This window comes from Hyperolius riggenbachi, chromosome 5 (genome assembly GCF_040937935.1).
Source record: "Hyperolius riggenbachi isolate aHypRig1 chromosome 5, aHypRig1.pri, whole genome shotgun sequence".
NCBI lineage: Eukaryota > Metazoa > Chordata > Amphibia > Anura > Hyperoliidae > Hyperolius > Hyperolius riggenbachi.
The window spans coordinates 380818903-380841274 of NC_090650.1; the positions used below are offsets into that span (position 1 = coordinate 380818903).

A 22372-nucleotide genomic window follows, 5' to 3' on the forward strand; every position below is an offset into this window, starting at 1 on the left:
GTATGCTCCTGGTGACATCGGGGGAAGCGAGGACACGGCAACGCAGGCGCAGGGGTTTTCTGACTTTAAAGTCAGAAATTACAGAAGTGAACCGGAGGCGGGGCCGGAGCATCAGTGAGCGGCTGCATGGGCACAGGATGCCTGCGGGGGACCATTAGAAGCCCCGGGTAAGTTCAACTCATTTTCCCCCGACCCCCTACAGTATCCCTTTAAGTTTCTCTTTTTCTCATTTCAAACAGTTGGAAGGTATGCAAACGCTAAATGTTATGCCCTTTCTGTAAATGATTGCCTTGTTTCTCTTCACATACTAATAACAAGGAAGCTTATCAATACAAGGGGATCAATAACCTGTAAAAGAATATATTTATTATTTTTCGATTACAACAAAGTGCTTGATTGTAGGATTAGATATATGTTGTGCCCGAGCTTAGTAAGGCTGTACATGAGACATTGGGAAAGACTGGCGCGCTATATCAAGTCAACCCCTGCAGCCAGCTTCAGTAACCAAATTCCGCTATCACCCACCCGTGACGTCACATCTAACGCGCCGCTCAGTTTCTATACCAACCGGTCTCCCGGGCGACGGGCTAGGAGGGCGGAGCTAAAGCGGGGAAGCCGAAGGACGCGCCATCATCAGTATGAGCCAGACGCCGGAGGCCAGGGCTAGGTGATAGAGATGGGAAGTTCGGATCTTTTCAATGATCCGGATGATTCGAATCGGATCATTGAAGAGATCCGGATCTTTGATCCGAATCTCGGATCGTTTTACTACAGGAAGCATTCGGGGGTGAAATGAACAGCAGGACAGGTCTGTGGACAGGAGAAGGGGAGGGGGGTGGACACACAGAGAAGGGGAGAAGATGGACAGAGGGCAGGGAGTGGACAGAGATAGGAGGAGGGACGAGCAGAGTGAGAGCAGAAATGTTTGCACGTAATACCCACATGCTGAAGTCATATGCTTTACATATATTTCACCTATATGTTCATCTGTACACTTTGAAAGAAAAGGTCGCACAGTGATAGAAAGCGTTCCCAGAAGATAAGTGCAGCTGTTTAGTGCCGAGTGCAGGAGGATTATATTGCCTTTCAATCACACTGTCTGCAAAGTTACTGAGCTGTGCTGAGCTGAGCCAAAAGTTTCCAATGTGATCACTGTGCAGAACTACGGAACAGACAGCCTATAATGGGCAGCACGTTATAGCCAGTCTGTGTGCTCTACACATATCTGGCAGTGGCACCCATGTCCCCTCTCTCTCATCTACCTGTCTCCCTGCAAGGCTGCCTCCCTTCCAACAGAGCGATCCCTGCTTCCAGGACCCCGCTGCCCGCTGAGAGGGGGCGTGTCGCTCCTGGCCCCGCCCCCTTTGCGATCCGAATCGTTCATTTTGATGATTCGGATGATCGACTCATAAAATAGATTCGGATCAAAGATCCGAATCGTTCATGATCCGGACAACACTACTAGGTGAGAAGAAGCCGCTAGCTGGCTGGATGGGATGGTCGGGGTAGTGTGAGTGCTGCTGCTATAGAGCTGGTCAGTGCTGTGTCTCCTCTGTGCCCGGAGGAGGGGAGATCCGTATCTAGATAACACTCATCACATTCTACATAGGAAACAATGTTTCTCCTGCCCAGGTTTGTACGGGGGTGATGCATGTGCAAATGCATGCTGCTGCTGTGCCTGGACTGGTCTGTACTGCTGAGCTCCATACTGCATGTTTGCACGCTTTCTTTTATTTTTCATTCTTTCTTCTGTTATTTTTTTTATCATCATTATTTTTCATTGTGAATTCAATAAACCCTATCTACACTATTCTTTTTCCCTTTGTTTATCAGCTGGCCATACACTATACAACCGCACCGCTGATTGGCATCACCAAGTACAAACATTCTCAATCATGTAATGTCAATCGCCCTGCTGATGGAAAACAACATTTTTGCTCTGAGATGTTTTTGTCTGGAGGTCTATTTGGGCAAATATAGAAATTTTCCCATTATGGCACATTTGTGGTGCCCATACATGGTCTAATTTTTGATTAGATAATTTAGTTCGATTATGTAAAATTGAATATAAAGATTTTTTTCCAACATGTCTGATTGGATTTTTATTGAAAAATCTGGATAATTGTTTGTTTTTCTTGATCGAAAATAAGATTATTTTCGATTTGATTGCTTTGGTCGAATAAATGGGAAAATGGATTGTTTTTATTGTACCATGTATGGGCACCATTACCAGGGCTGTGGAGTCAGTACAAAAATCTTCTGACTCCGACTCCTCAGTTTCTGAAACCATGACTCCGACTCCGGGTACCCAAAATTGCTCAGACTCCGACTCCTTAGTCTAATACTTAACAGGGCTGTGGATTTTGTACAAAAATCATGCGACTCCGACTCCTCCGTTTTTTAAACCACGACTCTGACTCCGGGTGCCCAAAATTGCCCCGACTCCAACTCCTCGACTCTGACTCCAACTCCACAGCCCTGACCATTACACAGATGGGATTTTCTGAACTAGTCTAGTTGAGGGGACCCACGTCTGCTTCCTGCTCACGGCAACATGAACGTGTCTACTAGTTTGTAAGAAGTAGGGAACACAGTGGGATCCACTATCCACACCATCTACCGAACAAGTATAGTAAAGTTGCGTGATTGGAGACGGTAGCTGAGCCGAGCGCTGTGCCCGAGGTCGTAGGCGAGAGTCCTTGTCTGCAATTTTAGCATTGTTTTGCGCTGGGTTCACCATGAGCAAGTTGTGGCTGTTGGTCTATGAGGTTTCCCGCTGGGACCTCCTCAACTAGACTAGTGCTGAATTTTCATGTTTTTTTTTTTGTTTTAAAGAGAAACCGTGACCAAGAATTGAACTTCATCCCAATCAGTAGCTGATACCCCCTTTCCCATGAGAAATCTTTTCCTTTTCTCAAACAGATCATCAGGGGACTCTGTATGGCTGATATTGTGGTGAAGCCCCTCCCACAGGAGACTGTGAGGACTTTTCCTGGCAGTTTCCTGTCTGTGAACCTCATTGCATTGTGGGAAATAGCAGTAAAGATGTCATCATGTGATAAATGTCAGAATGTAAATCAGGGAGAGGAAAGCTTTTACAACGGGCAAACACTGACTAAATCATTTATACATAATTATTCTAAAAATGAAGCACACTTTTTTTTTTATTACATAATTTTCACTGGAGTTCCTCTTTAAGGGAACCTGAGAATGGTGGTGGTGGGGGGGGGAAACTCATACATACCCGGGGCTTCCTCCAGCCCCCTTCAGACCTTTTGGCTCCATCGCCATCCTCTCAGGCCGCCTGTATCCGCCAGTAGGGTCCTCTGAAGTTTCTCCGGTTGGGGAACGCTACACATGTGCGGCTCAGCCGAGGGCGAGGAATGTGCAGCTGAACTGCACATGCATCGACTGGCCCGGACTGGAGAAACTTCAGAGGATCAAAGCGCCAGACTGAGGTGGCCCAGGAAGATGGCGTGGGAGCCAAAGGTCTAAAGGGGGTTGGAGGAAGCCCCAGGTATGTATGAATTTTTCCCCCAGAGAAATTGAAAACCAACATATAAACAAGACACTATACTGTGGCAAAGAGGTACATGGAGTAACACAAAATCGGCTTTAGACCAACGCTGCTAGAATAGGATAACACGAACATGGTATAAAACAGAACATGGACACGAGACATAAGTCAATGTATAAGCCCAAACCTACAGTAAGGCCTAGTGCACACCGGAGCGTTTCCGCTGCGGTTTGCGATCTGCTTGCGGGTGTGGATCCGCTAGGGTAATGTATTTCAATGGGCTGGTGCACACCAGAGCGGGAGGCGTTTTGCAGAAACGCATACTCCCGGGCTGCTGCAGATTTTGGATTGCGGATGCGTTTCTGCCTCAATGTTAAGTATAGGAAAACCGCAAACCGCTCTGAAAAACGGCACTTCAGAGCGGTTTGCCAGGCGGTTTTTGTTACAGTAGCTGTTCAGTAACAGCTTTACTGTAACAATACATGAAATCTACTATACCAAAACCGCTACACAAAACCGCAAAACGCTAGCTGAAACGCTGCAGAAAAATAAGAAAAAGCGTTTCAAAATCTGCTAGCATTTTGCGGATCTGCTAGAGTTTTTTGGTGTGCACTAGGCCTAAGTGTCTAACTAAAAGGCAGATCATACACATGGCTGCACCTATCATGTGTGTTGTATACCATCTCCCGCTCATCCCAATTAGGCCTACAAAATCCAGCTCTCAATGTACCCCAGGGCCCACAGGGAACAATCACCTGGGGTAGTGCTGCATTTTCAATGTTAGGCTGTTTACACAATGAAACTGAAAGTGTGCTGGTGAAATTGTAATGTAGTTGGGTTTTTTTTGTTTGTTTTTTCTGTGCACTTACTATACAATTTTCATTTTTTTTCGATTGCAAAGTCTCATTCAGTTTCACTAAATAGAGCAGAAATGGAATTGTACAGAAAAAGGCGATGGTCTACTTTAGTGGACTCTGCAGGAAACCTCATTAGAGATGTCGGCAAACGGTTCGGGAACCGTTCGCCGGCGAACAACTCACCCTGTACTACTTTGGGGTCTCTATGACCCAGAGTAGTATGGCTGCGCTGGGCCGGAGGTGCGTGTCCTTGATCGCGCGCCTGTTGCCAGGCACTTTCTGCGCATGTGCGTGACGTCACGCTCATGCACAGAGAGTGGCCGGCACCAGGCGCACGATTAAAGACGCACACCGCCAGCCCAGCGCAGCCGTACTACTCCAGGTCATAGCGACCCCGAAGTAGTAGCAGCCCATAGGGGTTTGCCGGCGAACGGTTCACCTACATCCCCAAACCTCATAGGGAATAGTTGTCCAATGACAGCACCCTCTTAAAGCACAAAGCGTTGCGATTGGCTGAATAGTGTGGGCATAGTTTACTACAACTTATTGGAAATATAGCAGCTCTAGAGGGTGCTGTCCACTCAATCACATTAGCTGAATTTCCCAATGAGGTTTCCTGCTGGGTCCCTTAAAGTAGAATAGCGCCCAGAAAAATGCAGCAGGAAGTGCTTCTGCAATTTGAGGAGGACTGGACACACAAATATGGGAGAAAGAATGGTCTCAACTGACAGGCCACTTTAATGGATATTCCCATAGACAGATTACAAATTACTTAACCTCCTGAGCGTTACGCCGCTCAGGTTTTGCTGCCTCAGAGTCCCCCAGTATAATTTTAAAAGATTGCACGCTTGTAAAACCTTTAGCTAGCACTAGGCTAGCTAGTACATGTTGTAAAATCAGACAATTGCAGAGCTCCTCTGTAGTACAAATAATGTGTTTAGGCTGCTAGGAGAGATAGTAAACAAACGCAGACAGTCTTACTAAAATAGGAGAAATATATAGATACATGGACTCCTGCGCACTATGCAAAGAGAAATTCTTTGCTTTATTCGAATAAAATCAATTAAATGAATAAAATTCACAGTAAAAAATGGTTAAAGATGTCTCTAGCAAACATTAGAAAACACACTAGCAAAATATCCTGCGAGCAATCTCACACCTCATCCACGCCACCATACACACTGCGAGATCTCGCACAGATAATTGGACAGATCACAGGGATTGCTTCTGCAATGTTCCTGTAGATAGAGCTTCCTTCTGGCTCCTAAATCAAGATAAAATGTATACAAACACCAATATCCATGTGTAGATGGCATAAGACATCGAAATCCACTTGTATTTTGGCAATCCTAAATCGGTTTCATATCTCGCACAGTTTATATAGAACAGCGCATTCGATAGTAGTCTATCTCCCGATACTCACGGCTCCACTCCATTAGCGTGTTTTTCAGTCCAATTCGCTGTGTTCTAACAATCAATGTCCTAGTGGAGCTGTGGCATCTGTACGTGGGCTGGGGAGACGGAGAGATTTGATCAGCAGCAAACGGGGGGACGCCGGCCACATGTAGTAGCTACCCTAGGGCTAGCTAAAGGTTTTACAAGCTGCAATCTTTTAAAATTATACTGAGGGACTCCTGGGGCCAGCGAGCAGTATGCCTGACACAGTGTCGCTAAGGAGGTAAAAGGACAACTGATGCAAGAGGGGTATGGAGGCTGCCCTATTGATTTCCTTTTAAGCAACACCCATTGACTGGCTGTTGTGCTGATCCTCTGCCTCTAATATTGAACAAGCATGTAGCAGATCAGGGGTTTCTGACATTGTCAGATCTGACAAGATCAACTGCATGCTGTTTTCTGGTGGTATTCATACACTTCTGCAGCCAAATAGAACAGCAGGGCTGCCAGGCAACTGGTATTGTTTAAAGGAAATAAATATGGCAACCTCCATATTCTTCTCACTTCAGTTGTCCTTTACATTGGGGTCCTATAGAACAGGACCCATACGTAAAATGCACCTATCTGCCCACAAAGTATGATTCCTGCTTTCACAATTTGCCATTTTGGCATCCCCACTCTATTTGGCTTAGTATGGTCCATAGCCTTGAGAGATTTTAGATCGGGGATGGTCGATGAGATGCCAATAATTCAGTTGATGCAAATGTATTCAGCTTGGACATGGACTAGTCAAGCAGCAGCTATGGTGGCACTGCTAGTATTGTGCTGTAGCATGCAATACAAATCTCAGGATTCACTTATTTACCCATCAGCCAATCAATGGAAGTTTACTGAAGTTTCTGATCAACAGCTGTCATAGATTTTTATCCAGCATCTCTTGGTATGATTTAATCAATGAATGTTATGATGGGATGGGAGTAACATGGCAAATGATGGGCATATTTTCTCCTGTGACATTAACCTATTTTGGTTCCTGGACGTAGAAACTACGTCCAGGAACCATGCGTGCTCCCACGGCCGATCGCGCGCGTGCACCCGACCCGCGGTTCGTTAGCCAGGCAATCAGTGAATCGGGCTATGGTGCCCGATCACTGATTCCTCTCCCCCGCTGAAAAAGCGACAGCTTCTCTCGGAAGCTGCGCTTTTTCTGGCTATTACCTCCCCCATGCGTCTCTCTAAGCGTATGTTACGCTTAGTGACGTCATGTAAACAAACTCATGGCCGCCATCTTGTGGCCAAAAAGTAATACTACAACTAAAAGTAAAAAAAAATAAAAAATCAACACACATTTACATTATAAACCTATTGTTTACATCCCACCCTCCCAAAACTACCCAAATAAAATGTTTAATATAAAAAAAAAACATTAAAAAAAAAAGCATGTCAATATTTACCTAAGGGTCTAAACTTTTTTAATATCAATTTAAAGATGATATATTTCTATATTTTTTTTTTATTTTAAACTTGTAAATAGTGATAGATGCAAAATGGAAAAAATGCACCTTTATTTCCAAATAAAATATTGTCGCCATACATTGTGATAGGGACATCATTTTAACGGTGTAATAACCGGGACATATGGGCAAATAAAATACGTGAGTTTTAATTATGGAGGCATGTATTATTTTAAAACTATAATGGCTGAAAACAGAGAAATAATGATTTTTTTCCCGCTTTTTCTTATTCTTCCTGTTAAAATGCATTTACAGTAAAGTGGCTCTTAGCAAAATGTACCCCCCAAAGAAAGCCTAATTGGTGGCGGAAAAAACAAGATCTAGATCAGTTCATTGTGATAAGTAGTGATAAAGTTATAGGCTAATGAATGGGAGGTGAACATTTCTCCAGTGAAAACGACAGAACGCGAATGGGTTAAGCTGTGCTGTGTCTTTTGTAGTGACTGTGATTTTCAATCTGTTTCTCTGCTGTATTAGATGTTTAATGCTGAATAAAGGAATTGCATGTTGTTTGCAGTGCAACCCAGTTTTGACTTTTTTTTTTTTTTTCCACTTTGACCGTGAATCACAAACGCAGAAAAATTGTATACATTTTTGCATCTTTAAGATAGCGGTAGCCTGAATTTGATACAGCAACCCACTTACCAGATATTGTCAACAGTGGTATATGGTAATATTGTTGTATTTTCAGCATGTGTAATGCATGGGCTCCTTACACTTACCTGCCCTCTGGTTTGGATATTATTATTATTATTATTATGATTATTATTATTTATTAGATTTATATAGCGCCAACATATTACGCAGCGCTGTACAATAAATAGGCTTACAGACAATGATAACAGGGTTGACAGAACAATACAGGTAACGGACCATAGATACAACAATACAGGTAATAGCAATAAGATACACAACACAATGCAGATAATAGTACAATGCCAGATCATAAACTGGAATGGTAGTGGTAAAAAATTACCAGTTCCAAATTCTGGGTAAAGTGCACACAGTCAAGTATGATACACAAGGGAAGAGGGCCCTGCCAAAGGCTTACAATCTAGAGGGAGGGGCTGGTGACACAAAAGGAGGGGGTGCATCAAGAAGTTATTGGCAGAAAGGATTAGGGTAGTGTCGAGTTGATGTAGGCCTCCTTGAAGAAGTGAGTTTTGAGTGCTTTTTTGAAGGTGTTGAAGGTGGGAGCAAGCCTGATGGGCAGCGGGAGAGAGTTCCACAGGATAGGGGCAGCTCTAGTGAAGTCCTGCAGTCTGGCATGGGAGTGCGAGATGCGTGGGGTGGTTAAGAGGAGGTCGTTGGAGGAGCGAAGTGGGCGGCCAGGTGTATATCTGCTGACCAGGTCAGAGATGTAGGTTGGGCAGGACTTGTGTAAGGATTTGTATGCCAAACATAGGATCTTAAAGTTGATTCTGAAGTGAATTGGAAGCCAATGAAGGGATTTGCGTAGGGGAGTTGTGGAGACAGAGCGGTGGGAGGAGTAGATGAGTCTGGCTGCTGCGTTCATGATGGATTTTAGGGGGGCGATGCGGTTTTGAGGAAGGCCTGACAAGAGGGAGTTGCAGTAGTCCAGGCGGGAGATGATGAGGGCATGGACAAGGAGTTTGGTAGTGTCTGGGGTCAGGAAAGGCCGGATCTTGGAGATGTTGCGTAAGTGGAAATAGCAGGCTCTAGCTACGGTTTGGATGTGGGAGGTGAAGGAGAGGGCCGAGTCTAGGGTGACACCCAGGCAGCGGGCTTGTGTGGTTGGATGAATGATTGTGCCATTGACAGTGACATAGAGGTCAGTGGGGGGTGAAGCAGCACGGGGCGGGAAGATTAGGAGCTCAGTCTTATCCAGGTTTAATTTTAGGAACCTGGCAGACATCCACGATGAAATAGCTGAGAGACCAGAGGATACCTTCTCCATGGTGGTGGTGGAGAGGTCAGTGGTATGGAGGTAAATCTGGGTGTCATCTGCATATAGGTGATAGTTGAAACCCAGAGAGGAGATGAGTTTTCCTATGGAGGCGGTGTAAATGGAAAACAGCAGGGGACCAAGAACAGAGCCTTGGGGGACCCCAACTGAAAGTGGGAAGGAGGTTGAGGAAGAGCCATTGAAGGAGGTCTTGAAGGAGCGATTTGAGAGGTAGGAGGAAAACCATGCTAGGGCACGGTCTTGGATACCCACAGATTGCAGTGACTGGAGTAGCAGGGAGTGATCAACAGTGTCGAATGCAGATGAGAGGTCTAGGAGGAGAAGGATAGTGTATTTTCCTTCGGCCTTGGCAAGCGTGAGGTCATTGACGACCTTGGTGAGGGCAGTCTCGGTGGAGTGACCTGGCCGAAATCCTGATTGTAGGGGATCAAATAGGGAGTTGGAGTCAAGGTAATGGGTCATGCGTTGGTGGACTAAACGCTCTAGGAGTTTAGATGCAAAAGGGAGTAAGGAGATAGGACGGTAGCTGGATGGAAGTGAGGGGTCTAGTGAGGGTTTTTTAAGTAGGGGAAGTACAGTGGCCTGTTTGAAGTCAGAGGGGAAGGTACCCGTAGAGAGGGAGAGGTTAAACAGAGTGGTGAGGACAGGAGCCAGAACAGGGAAGTGAGGACGGAGGGATTTGGATGGCACAGGGTCTAGGGGGCTGGAGGTGGCAGGAGAAGTGGCTAGGAGACGGCTGACTTGGTCCTCTGTGATAGGAGTAAAGGCAGTGAGTGGAGGGTGGGGTGGGGAATAGGTATTGGTGGGGGAGGAAGAGGTGGTGGAGTGGAGGCATGAGATTTCCCGTCGGATGCTGGCTATTTTGTCGGTAAAGTGGGTGGACAGATCAGTGGCTGAGAGGGCGGAGGTGGGGGGAGGAGTGGTGGGGTTAAGGAGGGAGTTGAAGGTGGCGAAGAGGCGCCGAGGGTTGGAGGCTTGGGATCCGATCAAGGCAGCAAAGTATTTTTGTTTAGCATCAGTTAATGCGGTATAGAACAGCTGCAGGTTGGCCTTGTACGCCAAGAAGTCGGAGTTGCTGCGGGATTTCCTCCATTTGCGTTCGTAGGTGCGTGTCTGTTTTTGGAGGTTGCGAGTGTGTGCATTGTGCCAGGGCTGGGGGTTGATGGGACGGCTGGGGCGGAATGTGGGGGGTGCAGCAATGTCTAGGGCTGCTGAAAGGGCCTGGTTGTATTTGGCCACAGCTTGGTTTGGGCAGGTAACGTTAGGGAGGGTGGATGAGAGGGAGTGGAGGGGGTTGGCTAGTGCAGTTGGGTCTAGGTTATGCAAATCTCTCTGCCAACGACCTGAGGGTGGAGGAGGGTTGGGGGAGGATGATGGGGAGATGGAGAAAGTGAGAAGGTGATGGTCGGAGAGGGGGAAGGGTGTGATGTCCAGGTTTGGGAGGGTGGCTGATTTTGAGAGAATCAGGTCGAGAGTGTGGCCAGCGCGGTGGGTGGGGGGAATTGGTGTGTTGGGAGAGGCCAAGGGAAGTAGTGAGGGATAGGGTCCCCTCCATTGCCCTGCTCTGGCTTCTGTTCATGGCTCTGTCCACTTGCACTCCCTGTATTTTAGTACTGCTGTTCAGCTGTTTACTTTGGCCATTCTGGGCATGCACACTTGAGAAGTCATGCTCATGCATCGGTGGCTCTTCTCCAGTACACGTCTCCAACATGCTAACTGTCATAGCTGCTGCTCAGTCAGGCGGGAGTGCGAAATTACAGGGAGTGCAAAGTGGACAGAGCATACACCGGTCATCATGGAACATTGGGCTGAGTGGTGCAACGGAGGGGACCACATCCAAACCGGAAGAGAGGTTAGTGTAAGGACCCCGTACTACTGTACTATACTACACATGTGGCGTGTGCAGATTTATTTATTTAGTGTCGGCTCAAGTGCGCTTTAGGCCTGGAACCCACTAGCAGTTTGTTACTAAGCCGTTACTAAGCACTTGTGATTTGAAAAGCTCTTGCTAATGTAATGCTATGGGCGTGATCCCACTTCAGGGATAGGTTTTTTTTTTTTGTTTTTAAATCCCCCATAGCATTGCATTAGCAAGAGATTTTCAAATCCCTGGCGCTTAGAAAAGGCTGCTAGTGGGTTTGAGCCCTTAACCTCCTTGCCGGTGTAATAAATCCGGCAAGGAGGCAGCGCCGCACTTTTTTAAAAAAAAATTTTTTTTAATCATGTAGCGAGCCCAGGGCTCGCTATATGATAGCCGCTGAGCGGCGGCATCCCCCCACCCACTCCGATCGCCTTCGGTGATCAGAGTAAGCAGGAAATCCCGTTGAGAACGGGATTTCCTGCAGGGCTTCCCCGGTCGCCATGGCGACGGGCGGGATGACGTCACCGACGTCATGGACGTCACAGGGAATCCCGATCCGCCCCTCAGCGCTTCCTGGCACTGATTGGCCAGGCTGCGCAGGGGTCTGCAGGGGGGGGGCGGTTCGGCACAGCGGCGATCGCGTACTACACGCAGCTAGCAAAGTGCTAGCTGCATGTAGGAAAAAAAAAAATGATGCAAGTCGGCCCAGCGGGGCCTGAGAAATCCTCCTGCGCAGGTTACCCCGAGATAACCGGCAAGGAGGTTAATATGTAGAAGAGTCTAAGGGCCTGTTCAGACTATGCGCGTTCCTAGACGTTTTCAGGGAACGTGTCTGGGTACCAAAAATGCATAGAAACGGCTCCTAATGCTTTTGAATGGCCTAGTTCACATGTATGCGTATGAGACGCATACGTTTCTCATCCACATTGCTGCACGCAGTTCTGTGCGTCACGCATAGAAACGGACGCAATGAAAGTCTATGGACGCGTATCAAAAACGCGTACTATTGCATTTTTAGCGTCCGTTTTCCTCTGCTGTTCCCATAATTCTTTTTTTTCCCCTGGGTCACGTGTGTGTGCAAAACGCAATAGAATACGCATTAGAACGCAAGAAAAACGCATGCGTTTTTCAACTTGCGTTTCTTTGATTTTAAACGCATTCATCATACGCAGATAGTCTGAACAGGCCCTTATTCCTTTTATCTCCTGTTGAAAACTGCACATATAGGTCTTAGGGCTGGTGCACACCAGAGCGGTTCTGAAGCGTTTTTTAAAACGCTTGCAGGGGGAAAACCGCTTGGCTAATGGAAGTGAATGGGATGGTGCACACCAGAGTGGCTCGTTTTTTCCACAAATGCAAACTTGGGGGCTGCAGCATTTTTTTAGATTTCTGAGGTGTTTCTGCCTCAATGTTAAAGTATAGGAAAGTGGAAAACCGCTCTGAAAAACGCTGCATCAGAGCGGTTTTCCAGGTGTTTTTGTTACAGAAACTGTTCAGTAACAGCTTTACTGTAACAATATGTGAAATCTGCTGCACAAAAACGCTCCCAAAAACGCTAGGCAGAAAAGTCTCTAAACATGCCTAGAATCGCTCTGAAATCTGCTTCAAAAATCTCTGGCAGTTTGCAGATCTGCTAGAGGTTTTTGGTTTGCACTGGGCCTTATAGATATTCTCTTAGGGCTCGTTCACACTAGAGGCGGTTTTTGGAATTTTTAAGCGCAGGCGATTTGTACATATCGCCCTAAAAGCCCTTGCACTATGCTTTCCAATGAGAGTTCTCATTGGGGTGTTCCGCTTGCTAGCCGCTGACAAAAGCGCTGCATGTACTATTTTCAGGGCGATTTGCCTCAATGGAAGGTATAGGAAAATTGCAAAGCACTTGAAAAAGCGCTTTGTATAGCGATTTCCCCAGCGCTTTAATGAATAAATACATTGTATTTATTCATTTCCGGGGTGCAAAGTAATCCCTTCCTGATGGACGTCTGGAAGTGATTTAAATAATTGCTCTTGCTCATTACTGAATGGGATTGCGGGCTGAAGCTCCCCGAAATGCAGTGATTCCGGTGATTCAGCGCTGAATCGCCTCGCATGAATGGAAACTGCAGACAGTGCAGTTTATGCACTGTCTGCTGCCCCCGCGATCTCGTTTCCATAAGCGCGCATGAAAGCTCGCTATAAAGAACCGAACCATTAAAGCGGACCTGAACTCAGAATGTCCTCTCTGCTCGAAAAGATAAGCAACAACATAATAATGGTTAAAGAAAAAATATTTCTTTGTTACAGCTGACACAAATACTGCAATAAATCTGCAGTGTGTCTACTTCCTGCTTTCATGTTATTTTTCTGCTTTTATTCAACTCTTTCAGGCAGCAAAATAAAACAAGTAAAACAGCCTGGTTATTAATGTTTTGTACTGTCCATACACGTTTCTCATCATGTCACATGTCACCTCAGGTACACTGTAAGACACAGCTGTAACATAACTTGTTGTCCCATGCACCCATCTGACGTGCGCATTCACCTCCTGCATACACTCGCTTTGTTGCTGCACTGATAGGTGAATAAAGATATGACTGGTTGAAATTTTACACTATTCTTAGCTTCTTCTGTCTCTGTGATTATAAACTGTGTACGAAAGCAAAATGGCGGACAAACTACCTTTTCATGAGTCAAATCTGCATATCTGCATACTACAGCTTGTTTTGTGCCCTCTGCAAATCCTACTGTTTGGTGAGTCAGTCAGGTGGGATCATGTGACTCTGGAAATCGTAATAGCAACAGAGGCCCGATCGTATTCCTCAGCTTTACAGTAGAAAAAACATGGGTGATGGGATTGGCTAGTGTCAGAGGCAGTAACTAGGGTGGAGTATGGAGAAAGCTTTACCAGTTGTTTCTTTAGATGCACAATTTACCACCTGCCTCGTCCATATTTATTTGTATGCACGAGATGAGTGGAAGCTTGTAGCAGTCACCAGTGGCGCTATAGGGGGTGTAGAGGCTATGACCACACCAGGGCCCTTAGACCTGAGGAGACCTCCCTCAACCATAATATTAGCTCTGTATAGGTCCTGTCCTGGTAATAATCGCTTCTATTGATGCTTTGAATAGTGTAATCATTAACAAACTGTTCCCCATCCCCTTCTTGCACCTCTGACACTGTGGTACAAACACTGTTAATCCAGCGCAGGAGACTTGGGAGCAGCCGGCGCCACCATAGGCCGTAATAGGAATTACTGCTATAACAGCACACAGGGAGTAACTCCGGCACCGTCAGAAGACGGAGCTGAAGTTACTTTTAGAACACAATAATTCGGCTTCCAGCAATTGCTGGAAGCCGAATTGTTTCATTCCCCACCATCCGTGGCGGCCTGGAGGGGGGATAGTATTTAACACAGCCGGGAACTTGTGCAGCAGCAGGATCATCCATATACCGGCTGTATCCTGCGCCCAAGTCTCCTGCACAGATACCGCTCGTACTCACTTTGGTTATCCCTGGCAGGTTGTGGTGCACCGTATCAGCTGTTGTGTAGAAAGTGCTTGGGGGCCCAATGCAAAACTTGCACCGGGACCCATAGCTTCTTAGCTATGCCACTGGCAGTCACCATGCTAGCCTAAACTGCTGTAGACTTGTAGTTCAAAAAGGTGCGATCTCAAGACACCACTTTCTGAAGGGGAAGCGGGCAAGCTGAATGGACTTTTCCCCTGTATAGGTAGGTACACAAATGCAGGGAAGTATTGTACAACTAAAAGAAAAACAAATGCTAAAAGTAATACATGAAATTGACACACACAAAAAAAGGGACATCCAAGGTAACAAGTGACAATATGAGATAGACATGTGGATGTACACTGCCAAGCACACAAATAACTATGCTGTGTTCCTGAAAGAGTATGGAAGTGACAGTTTCTGTCTGGGTTTAGACTATAGCGTAACCCTCACTAATAAGGAATTGCAGCCATAAAACACTTTCCTGGCAGAAAATGGCTTCTGAAAGCAGGAGAGAGATAAAAAGGGTAATTAGTTCATTGATTTTTAGCTCTGGCATACTTCAATGAATGTGTCTTTAAAAAGAGGCCATGAAACAGTAAAAACTTAAAGTAGATTTAAATATAAAATAAAACTGTAGGATAGCTTAGGAGGTAATTTTTAGGAGGAGGAAGATAGATACAATTGTTTACCTCATTAGTTTATTTTCACCTCGTATGTCCTTTAACCAGCCATAGTTAAAGAGAATCTGAAGCCATCCTAAATTCTACTTTTTACTATTAATTTATCTTTAGCAATATGAGCATAAGTGAAACACTGCATTCCTGCGGTAGAACGCTGTATTTAAACCTCCCAATTCCCCTAGGCAAAATGTGAGATGCACTTCCTGATAGTGAGAGCGTAGCGCTATGGCTCTGCTTCCATTAGCGTCAATCCCCACTGATCGCCGCCTTTCACCGCCCCTCTGTCTTCTTTCACTGAGAGGGGCAGGGGAGAGGCAGGGATTGACGCTAATGGAGGCAGAGCTACATCGCTAAGCTCTTCCTCCCCGGGCAGCAAAATCCACGACTTGGAAAGTCATGGAATTTTGCCCCGGTATTTGGGGGGTTTAAGTACAGCGTTCTGCCACGGGAGTGCGCATTTCACTGATGCTCATATTGCTAAAGCTAAATGAACCGTAAAAAGTAGAATTTGAGATGGCTTTAGAGTCTCTTTAAAGGGGCACTATGGCAAAAAAAAAAATTAAAAAATTTGAAAATAAATATATCCCCTATAAAGAGATGGACTAGTCCAAAACCTGTCACTTCTGTCAGATTTCTACTACCTACTGTAAGTGACAGCAACATAGGAGAAAAGTAATTTATGGCTCATTTTACTCTGGAAAAAAATGTACTTCTTATTTGTATATATTTTACATTATAGTGTTTTGCTGTAGTGCGCCTTTAAGTGGAAATATTACTATTGTCTTTTACTCGTAAAAGCATCAACAGTATGTAGCACTGAACAGTAAATGAGGTATGCAGATGATAAACCAGTATACCAGTGCACAATCAGGCTTACAATCAAGGAGGTAGCCTTGCTCTCCACGGATAAATCACGAGTAACCACGGTGGTGACCCGTGATTCAAATGAGCTCTAATTACCGCAGCTGAGCGGCTACATGCGGCAGGGTTAATTACCCACAATGCCGCTCTCTGCCCAGCGTTTCAGAGGTGCAAGTGTCCGAAAGGACGCGTTGCAAGCCTCACTATGGAGCAATGAGGAAGTGCTCCATAGCGAGGCTTGCAACGCTTCCTTTTGGACACTTGCACCTCTGAAAAGTTGGGCGGAGAGCGGCATTGTGGGTAATTAACCCTGCCGCATGTAGCCGCTCAGCTGCAATAATTGGAGCTCATTTGAATCTCGTGATTTATCCGTGGGGGGAAATTAATACTGTACATCCTTCTAGAACACAAACCAATAAATATTGTGCTGTGTATATAGAATGCCAAAATTAGGTTATAATATTCAGGGCTTCGGAGTCGGAGTCGTGGAGTCGGGCAATTTTGGGTGCCTGGAGTCGGAGTCGGGAAAAAATGCACCGACTCCGACTCCTAATGAATTTGTAACTGTAATTAAAATAGAAAATATGATAAAATGTTCTATTTCTCAGATAATAGTCATTAAAAATAATGTATATATACAGTATATATACAGTAATAGCTGTGCTTAGTCCACAAAAATGAAATAAACCAATCAAAATTAGTTACTTGTGCTGCTTCAATAAAGCAGTCCCCGTATTTTTAAGGTCAGATATACATATCTGATTGTGACTGTATATATGATGTGTACACAGGAATCTCTTATATATACTAAATAACATCTATGCTGTAAGAATAAAGCCTGATGTGTAGCTGTGTCACTAATATCAACGAGATGGAAATAATTCTGCATTGATGCTGATTTATGCAAATGTATGCACTCCCTTTGCTGATGAAATCAAATAATTTGATATGTTGTTAAAATTTGGTTTGGCGACTACAAATTAAAGGGTACCTGAGACGGATGAAAAGTAAAGTTTTATACATACCTGGGGCTTCCTCCAGCCCCCTTCAGGCTAATCAGTCCCTCGCTGTCCTTCACCACCCGGATCTTCTGCTATGAGTCCTGGTAATTCAGCCAGTCAGCGCTGTCCGGCCGCATGCCGCTCCCACAGCCAGGAACATTCTGCACCTGCGCAATAGTGCTGCACAGGTGTAGTATGCTCCTGGCGGCGGAGTGTGTGCATGCGCACTACGCCTGACTGGCTCAAGTACCTGGACTCATAGCAGAAGATCCAGGTGGTGGAGGAGGACAACGAGGGACTGATTATCCTGAAGGCGGCTGGAGGAAGCCCCAGGTATGTATAAAACTTTAATTTCATCTGTCTCAGGTTTACTTTGTTACACAGTAGTACTATACTCTACATATGCACTCCCCACAGAGCTGCAAGGAATCCACTGAGAATGCTGTGCACATTGAACACAGAGATGTTGTCTGTTTACAATCTCCTCATTCCCCTGCAGAGTACCTGCACATCATTCTTACATGTACCCACACTTACATTGCCTAGGGCCTGATAGATGTTCTTTGTTCCGGTTTGTACCTTTTACAAGTACTCTTACCAAGGACTAGTTTTAGTCTAAAGGGAATAAATATAGTAGTCTACATATCCTTCTCACTTCAGTTGTCTTGTAAAATTCCTAAGCGTTGGCAGTTAAGAGACGAATTTCATGTTACATACTTTTAATCAACAAAATTGTAATATGCAAATTAGAGGAGTCGGAGTCGTGGAGTCGGAGTCGGTGGAATCCTAAACTGAGGAGTCGGAGTCGGTGGATTTTTGGACCGACTCCACAGCCCTGATAATATTTGTGAAAATTGTATTTGCCGTAATTCAGTTTAGGGCATTCGATTAGATTATGGATATAGTTGTAAAAAATATACCACATAATAGTTGTAAAAAATAAATGTACCACATAATAGTAGTAAGTTCTTATATGTTGAATTGGATTCCTAGAGCAATTTAAGAGAGAAACTAAAGTGAAAAAGATAAAAAATACCTCAGATAACAGAAGAACCAGCCCCAAGACAGGCAAAAGCCCTTCTGATGCATTCAAATAGTTTTTCCAATACAAAAGTGTGCATTGAGCTGAAAGAAATGATCACATTACACTTTGGCCCATTGCCTTGCATGGAAAATCGACACCTTCAGGGTAGTGACTCCAATACTTAAAGTGGACCTGAACTCAGAACGTCCTCTCTGCTCTTAAAGATATGCAACAACATAATAACCTTTAAAGAAAAACATTTCTTTGTTTCAGCTGATAGAAATCCTGAAAAAAATCTGCACTGTTTCTACTACCGGTGTTTTCATGGAAGTAAACATTAACATCCTGTACTTTCAAATGAACTTATCTGCCGTGGCAGTCATGTGACAGGGGAGAGATCAAATTACAACTTGTGATTAGACACAGATGAAGAGGAACTAGAGAGGCTAAACTCTCTAAATACATACAGGGTGCATTTATCTATGTTTTCCTTCTGTCCTGTGCAAGAGGTCTGGTCCACTCAGTTTTTATTTTTCATTGTCAGAACTGTTAAAGGCAAAAGTGCATTTTGTTTTATAAGTAAACTCCATAATGAGACTTGAACTGCCCTAAAATATCTATTAGATGGAAGTCTTTAAGTGCTGTTGAAGCCATTGTTTAAAAACACAAATTATTCATTAGAGGCTGTATTTCTCCAGTGGATGAAAAGAATTGCTAATGCAGAGCAGAAACGTGTTCTTTTACATACCTGGCAACCAAACCGGCTTAGTTTATAGAAACTAGGAATCGCTTATATTGGCTAGCAACAAATATGGTCCTAGCTTCAAAAGTCTTGATGGCACCTCACAATGAAAGTCAGCATCCCACATCATTATGAAAAATACGTGAGTGTTGTGGCTTTTAGGACAGGATGGTGTTGAACTAGTCAGCAATAGCTCTTTAGTGGATACTTGGATTTAGATGAACTTTAACTTTTCGTATATATATTTGTGGATAATTTTCTTTATTTTCTGTCCAGGAGACAGATGTAGCAAGCACAGTGAGTGGGAGTAAATATCTCCCATAAGGATAGATTTTTTTTTCTTTGTGTTGTAGAGTAGAACTTCAAGTAGTTGCAATCTGAGCTCAATTCCAGTAACTCTGAAACAACACAGATGGTTTTAGCTATTCATTTTTGCTGTGTTTAATGCTTTAGACCAAAGGTGCAATTTGAGTATAATCCGTACGTGTGTCCGTGATGTTAAAGGGGCACTATGGCGAAAAAATTGCAAAATATAAAATATGTGCAAACATAAATAAGTATGTTTTTCCAGAGTACAATGATCCATAAATTACTTTTCTCCTATGTTGCTGTCACTAACAGTAGGTAGTAGAAATCTGACAGAAGTGACAGGTTTTGGGCTAGTCCATCTCTTCATAGGGGATTCTCAGCAAGGCTTTTATTCTTTCTAAAGATATTCCCTAAAAAGGATTTAAACAATGTTGCTGGCCTGCCTGCCTGCTCGCTACAGTGTTTTTGGCAGTTTGAGAGAGCAACTGCCATTCACTAAGTGCTTTTGAAAATCAATAAATCCCTGAGAATCCCATATAAAGAGATGAACTAGTTACTACTGTAAGTGACCGCAACATAGGAGAAAAGTAATGTATGGCTCATCTTACTCTGGAAAAAATGTTTGTATATGTTTACACATATTTTAAATGTTACAATTTTTCGCCATAGTGCCTCTTTAAAGAAAACCTGAATTGAAAATAAAAGTCAAAATAAACATACACAAGTCATACTTACCTCCTGTGTAGTCTACTCCTCAATCTATTTTTCCTCTCCTGCCTCCTGTTTGTCCACTGTGATCAAGGGAATTCTCAGTCCTCCATTTTGAAAATAGCTATTACCCTATAACAGCTTCCTGGTCAGCACACTGTTCAACTGTAACATCGCCCACTTGAGCCATAAGGAAACATGGACACATCAGTTCTCCTCTCAGCTGTAACTGACAGCAACTGATACATAACTGACAGCAACTGATTTATTTCAGTTCTGACAAAATGTTGTCAGAACTGGAAGGGATCACTGTAGGAAGAAAATGGTGAGCTTCTGAGAGAAACTGATGGCAAGGTAACTATGTAATGTTCATTTGAAGTTACCTCATGTGTTTATTTTAAATATTTTTACTCAGTACAGGTTCTCTTTAAACATCATAGATGGGAGCTGGCAGAAGATTGCTGCGAGAGCAGAAAAAGCCAGAAACTTGAGCAACTGCCACAGCTTAATTTGAGGAAAAGCAGGAAATGATGTGGGAGCAGTCCGGTACAGTTACGAGAGGGACAATGCTTTAACAGTGTGAGGAGCAGGGATGGGACATGATGCAGCGCCTCTTCAGTAATGATCACTAATGACAGCAATCACTTAAAACCAGTATTAGTGGTTTCTGAGCAGTACCTTGGACAGAGTGTGTGTACAAGGCTTTGTGGACAAAAGTAGCATGTTGTAACCAAACTAATGGAGAATTGGATCTCAGCCAGGCTGCACTGAGATTGGTACTACCCCATGTCGGACTGTAGTTGCGCTTTAACTGTTTTAGTTCTCAGAACAGTAATAATACAATATAATTTTTTTCATTATAAGAGTTGACCACACACAAAGACTAAAGCTTCATTTGATGCTAATGACAGTCTTGTAACGTCGGTTTTTTTATGCTTTTTCCACTCAAGATCTGAACCAATACATAAATCTGTAATGCCTTCTAAAACGATATATTTTTTTTTTTCACCTTAGGGACAATCAAACGAGGCAAATTCAAGACACCGTCACTAATGTGGAGAAGCACTTTGGAGAACTGTGCCAAATTTATGCCGGCTACGTGCGTAAAACCGCCAGATTGCGGGACAAGGCAGATCTTCTAGTGAGGGAGGTCAATGCTTATGCAGACACTGAAACGCCAAACCTGAAACATGGGCTGAAGTGCTTTGCTGATGAACTTGCCAAGCTTCAAGATTACCGACAAGCGGAGGTAATGGGATCCTCACATACTATGTGCCGTATAGACCATCTGTTTATATGGCAAGAGCAGCAGAAGGAAGCTATTGCCACATAAACCATACAAGTATCATCTTTCTAATGAATTATGCTTGGCTTTTGCTTCATTTTTCAGAATGTAGGTGCTTTTATGTTTCGCCAAATGTAAACAAGTGTATTTGTCATTCATGCAAATGTTGGGCCTGGAGAATAATAGATACATTTATATGCACCAATGGCAAAAGTAAGGCTTCTTTTCCATGAGCAGCTGAAGGCGGGGAAATTGCTACCTGTTATCTGCTCCCATCCACTGCCTGGTCACTTGCTAGTGTTCTGCACATGAGGGAGACAGGCACGCACGCACACACCATGGTTTTTCACTGCTTCATGTCAAATGTAACACTATGGTGTTACTAAACACTGCCATTTGGCTCCATGTAATTGCAGCCGAATGGCGCTTGTGGCCAGCAGCTGGCCAGTTGACGTGCTTGAGAAACGAGCAGTCTAGCTACCTGTGGAAAAGAGGCTTAAAGTAAACCAGGGATCCCAATATCTAAAGAAGTGATACTTACCAGGGGCTTCCTCCAGCCCCAGAAATGTATGCGAGTCCCTCGCTGTCCTCCCGCGGTCTGCCGTTCAGCCGTGATCAGCCAAGGTCACTTGCTCAGTCATGCCAGTCCGAATCTACTGCGCATGTGCAGGAGGTCCACGCATGTACAGGAGGTCCACGCATGCGCAGTAGACACAGACTGGACCTAACTGAGCCTGTTACCAGAGCTTATTGCCGCTGAGCGGCAGACCGCGGGTGGACGGCGAGGGACTCGCATGTATTTCTGGGTCTGGAGGAAGCCCCTGGTAAGTATCGCTTCTTTAGCTATTGAGATCTTTAAGTCTTGCCAAATTGCAACTTATTTTAAGTTCTGTCCATACACAAGCAATCTGACTCGGACTCAACCCTTGCAAAAGTAATCTTCTGAGTTTATTTTCATTATTGTGCGGTTATACAGCAAACAGCACAACGTTTTGGGCTACATGCCCTTTCTCGCCGACGTCACCAGGGCTGTACTGCGCTGTTCCAGCCTGATGACGTCGGAGAGACCACGTGACCCACGCGGTGGAGCGCAGAAGCCAACCCAGAACCCAACGTGGCGAGGTCGGCTGCGCCAGCGGAGAAGACCGGGAGCCACTGGAGCTGCAGCGAGGGCACAGGATGGCTGCCACGGGCTGGAGGA

The 22372-nt window shown here is 44.7% G+C and overlaps 1 protein-coding gene across 1 annotated transcript in view; it reads left to right on the forward strand.

Annotated features, from left to right (window-relative positions):
* Positions 1-579: 579 nt before the first annotated feature.
* The window catches only part of CIBAR1 (CBY1 interacting BAR domain containing 1), a 49783-nt gene continuing 27990 nt past the window's right edge, over positions 580-22372 (forward strand). The window contains exons 1-2 of the mRNA XM_068237660.1: positions 580-667; positions 20901-21135. Coding sequence (XP_068093761.1) covers positions 639-667; positions 20901-21135 — 264 coding nt within the window. The 5' untranslated portion in view covers positions 580-638. The remainder of the gene's footprint in view (positions 668-20900; positions 21136-22372) is intronic.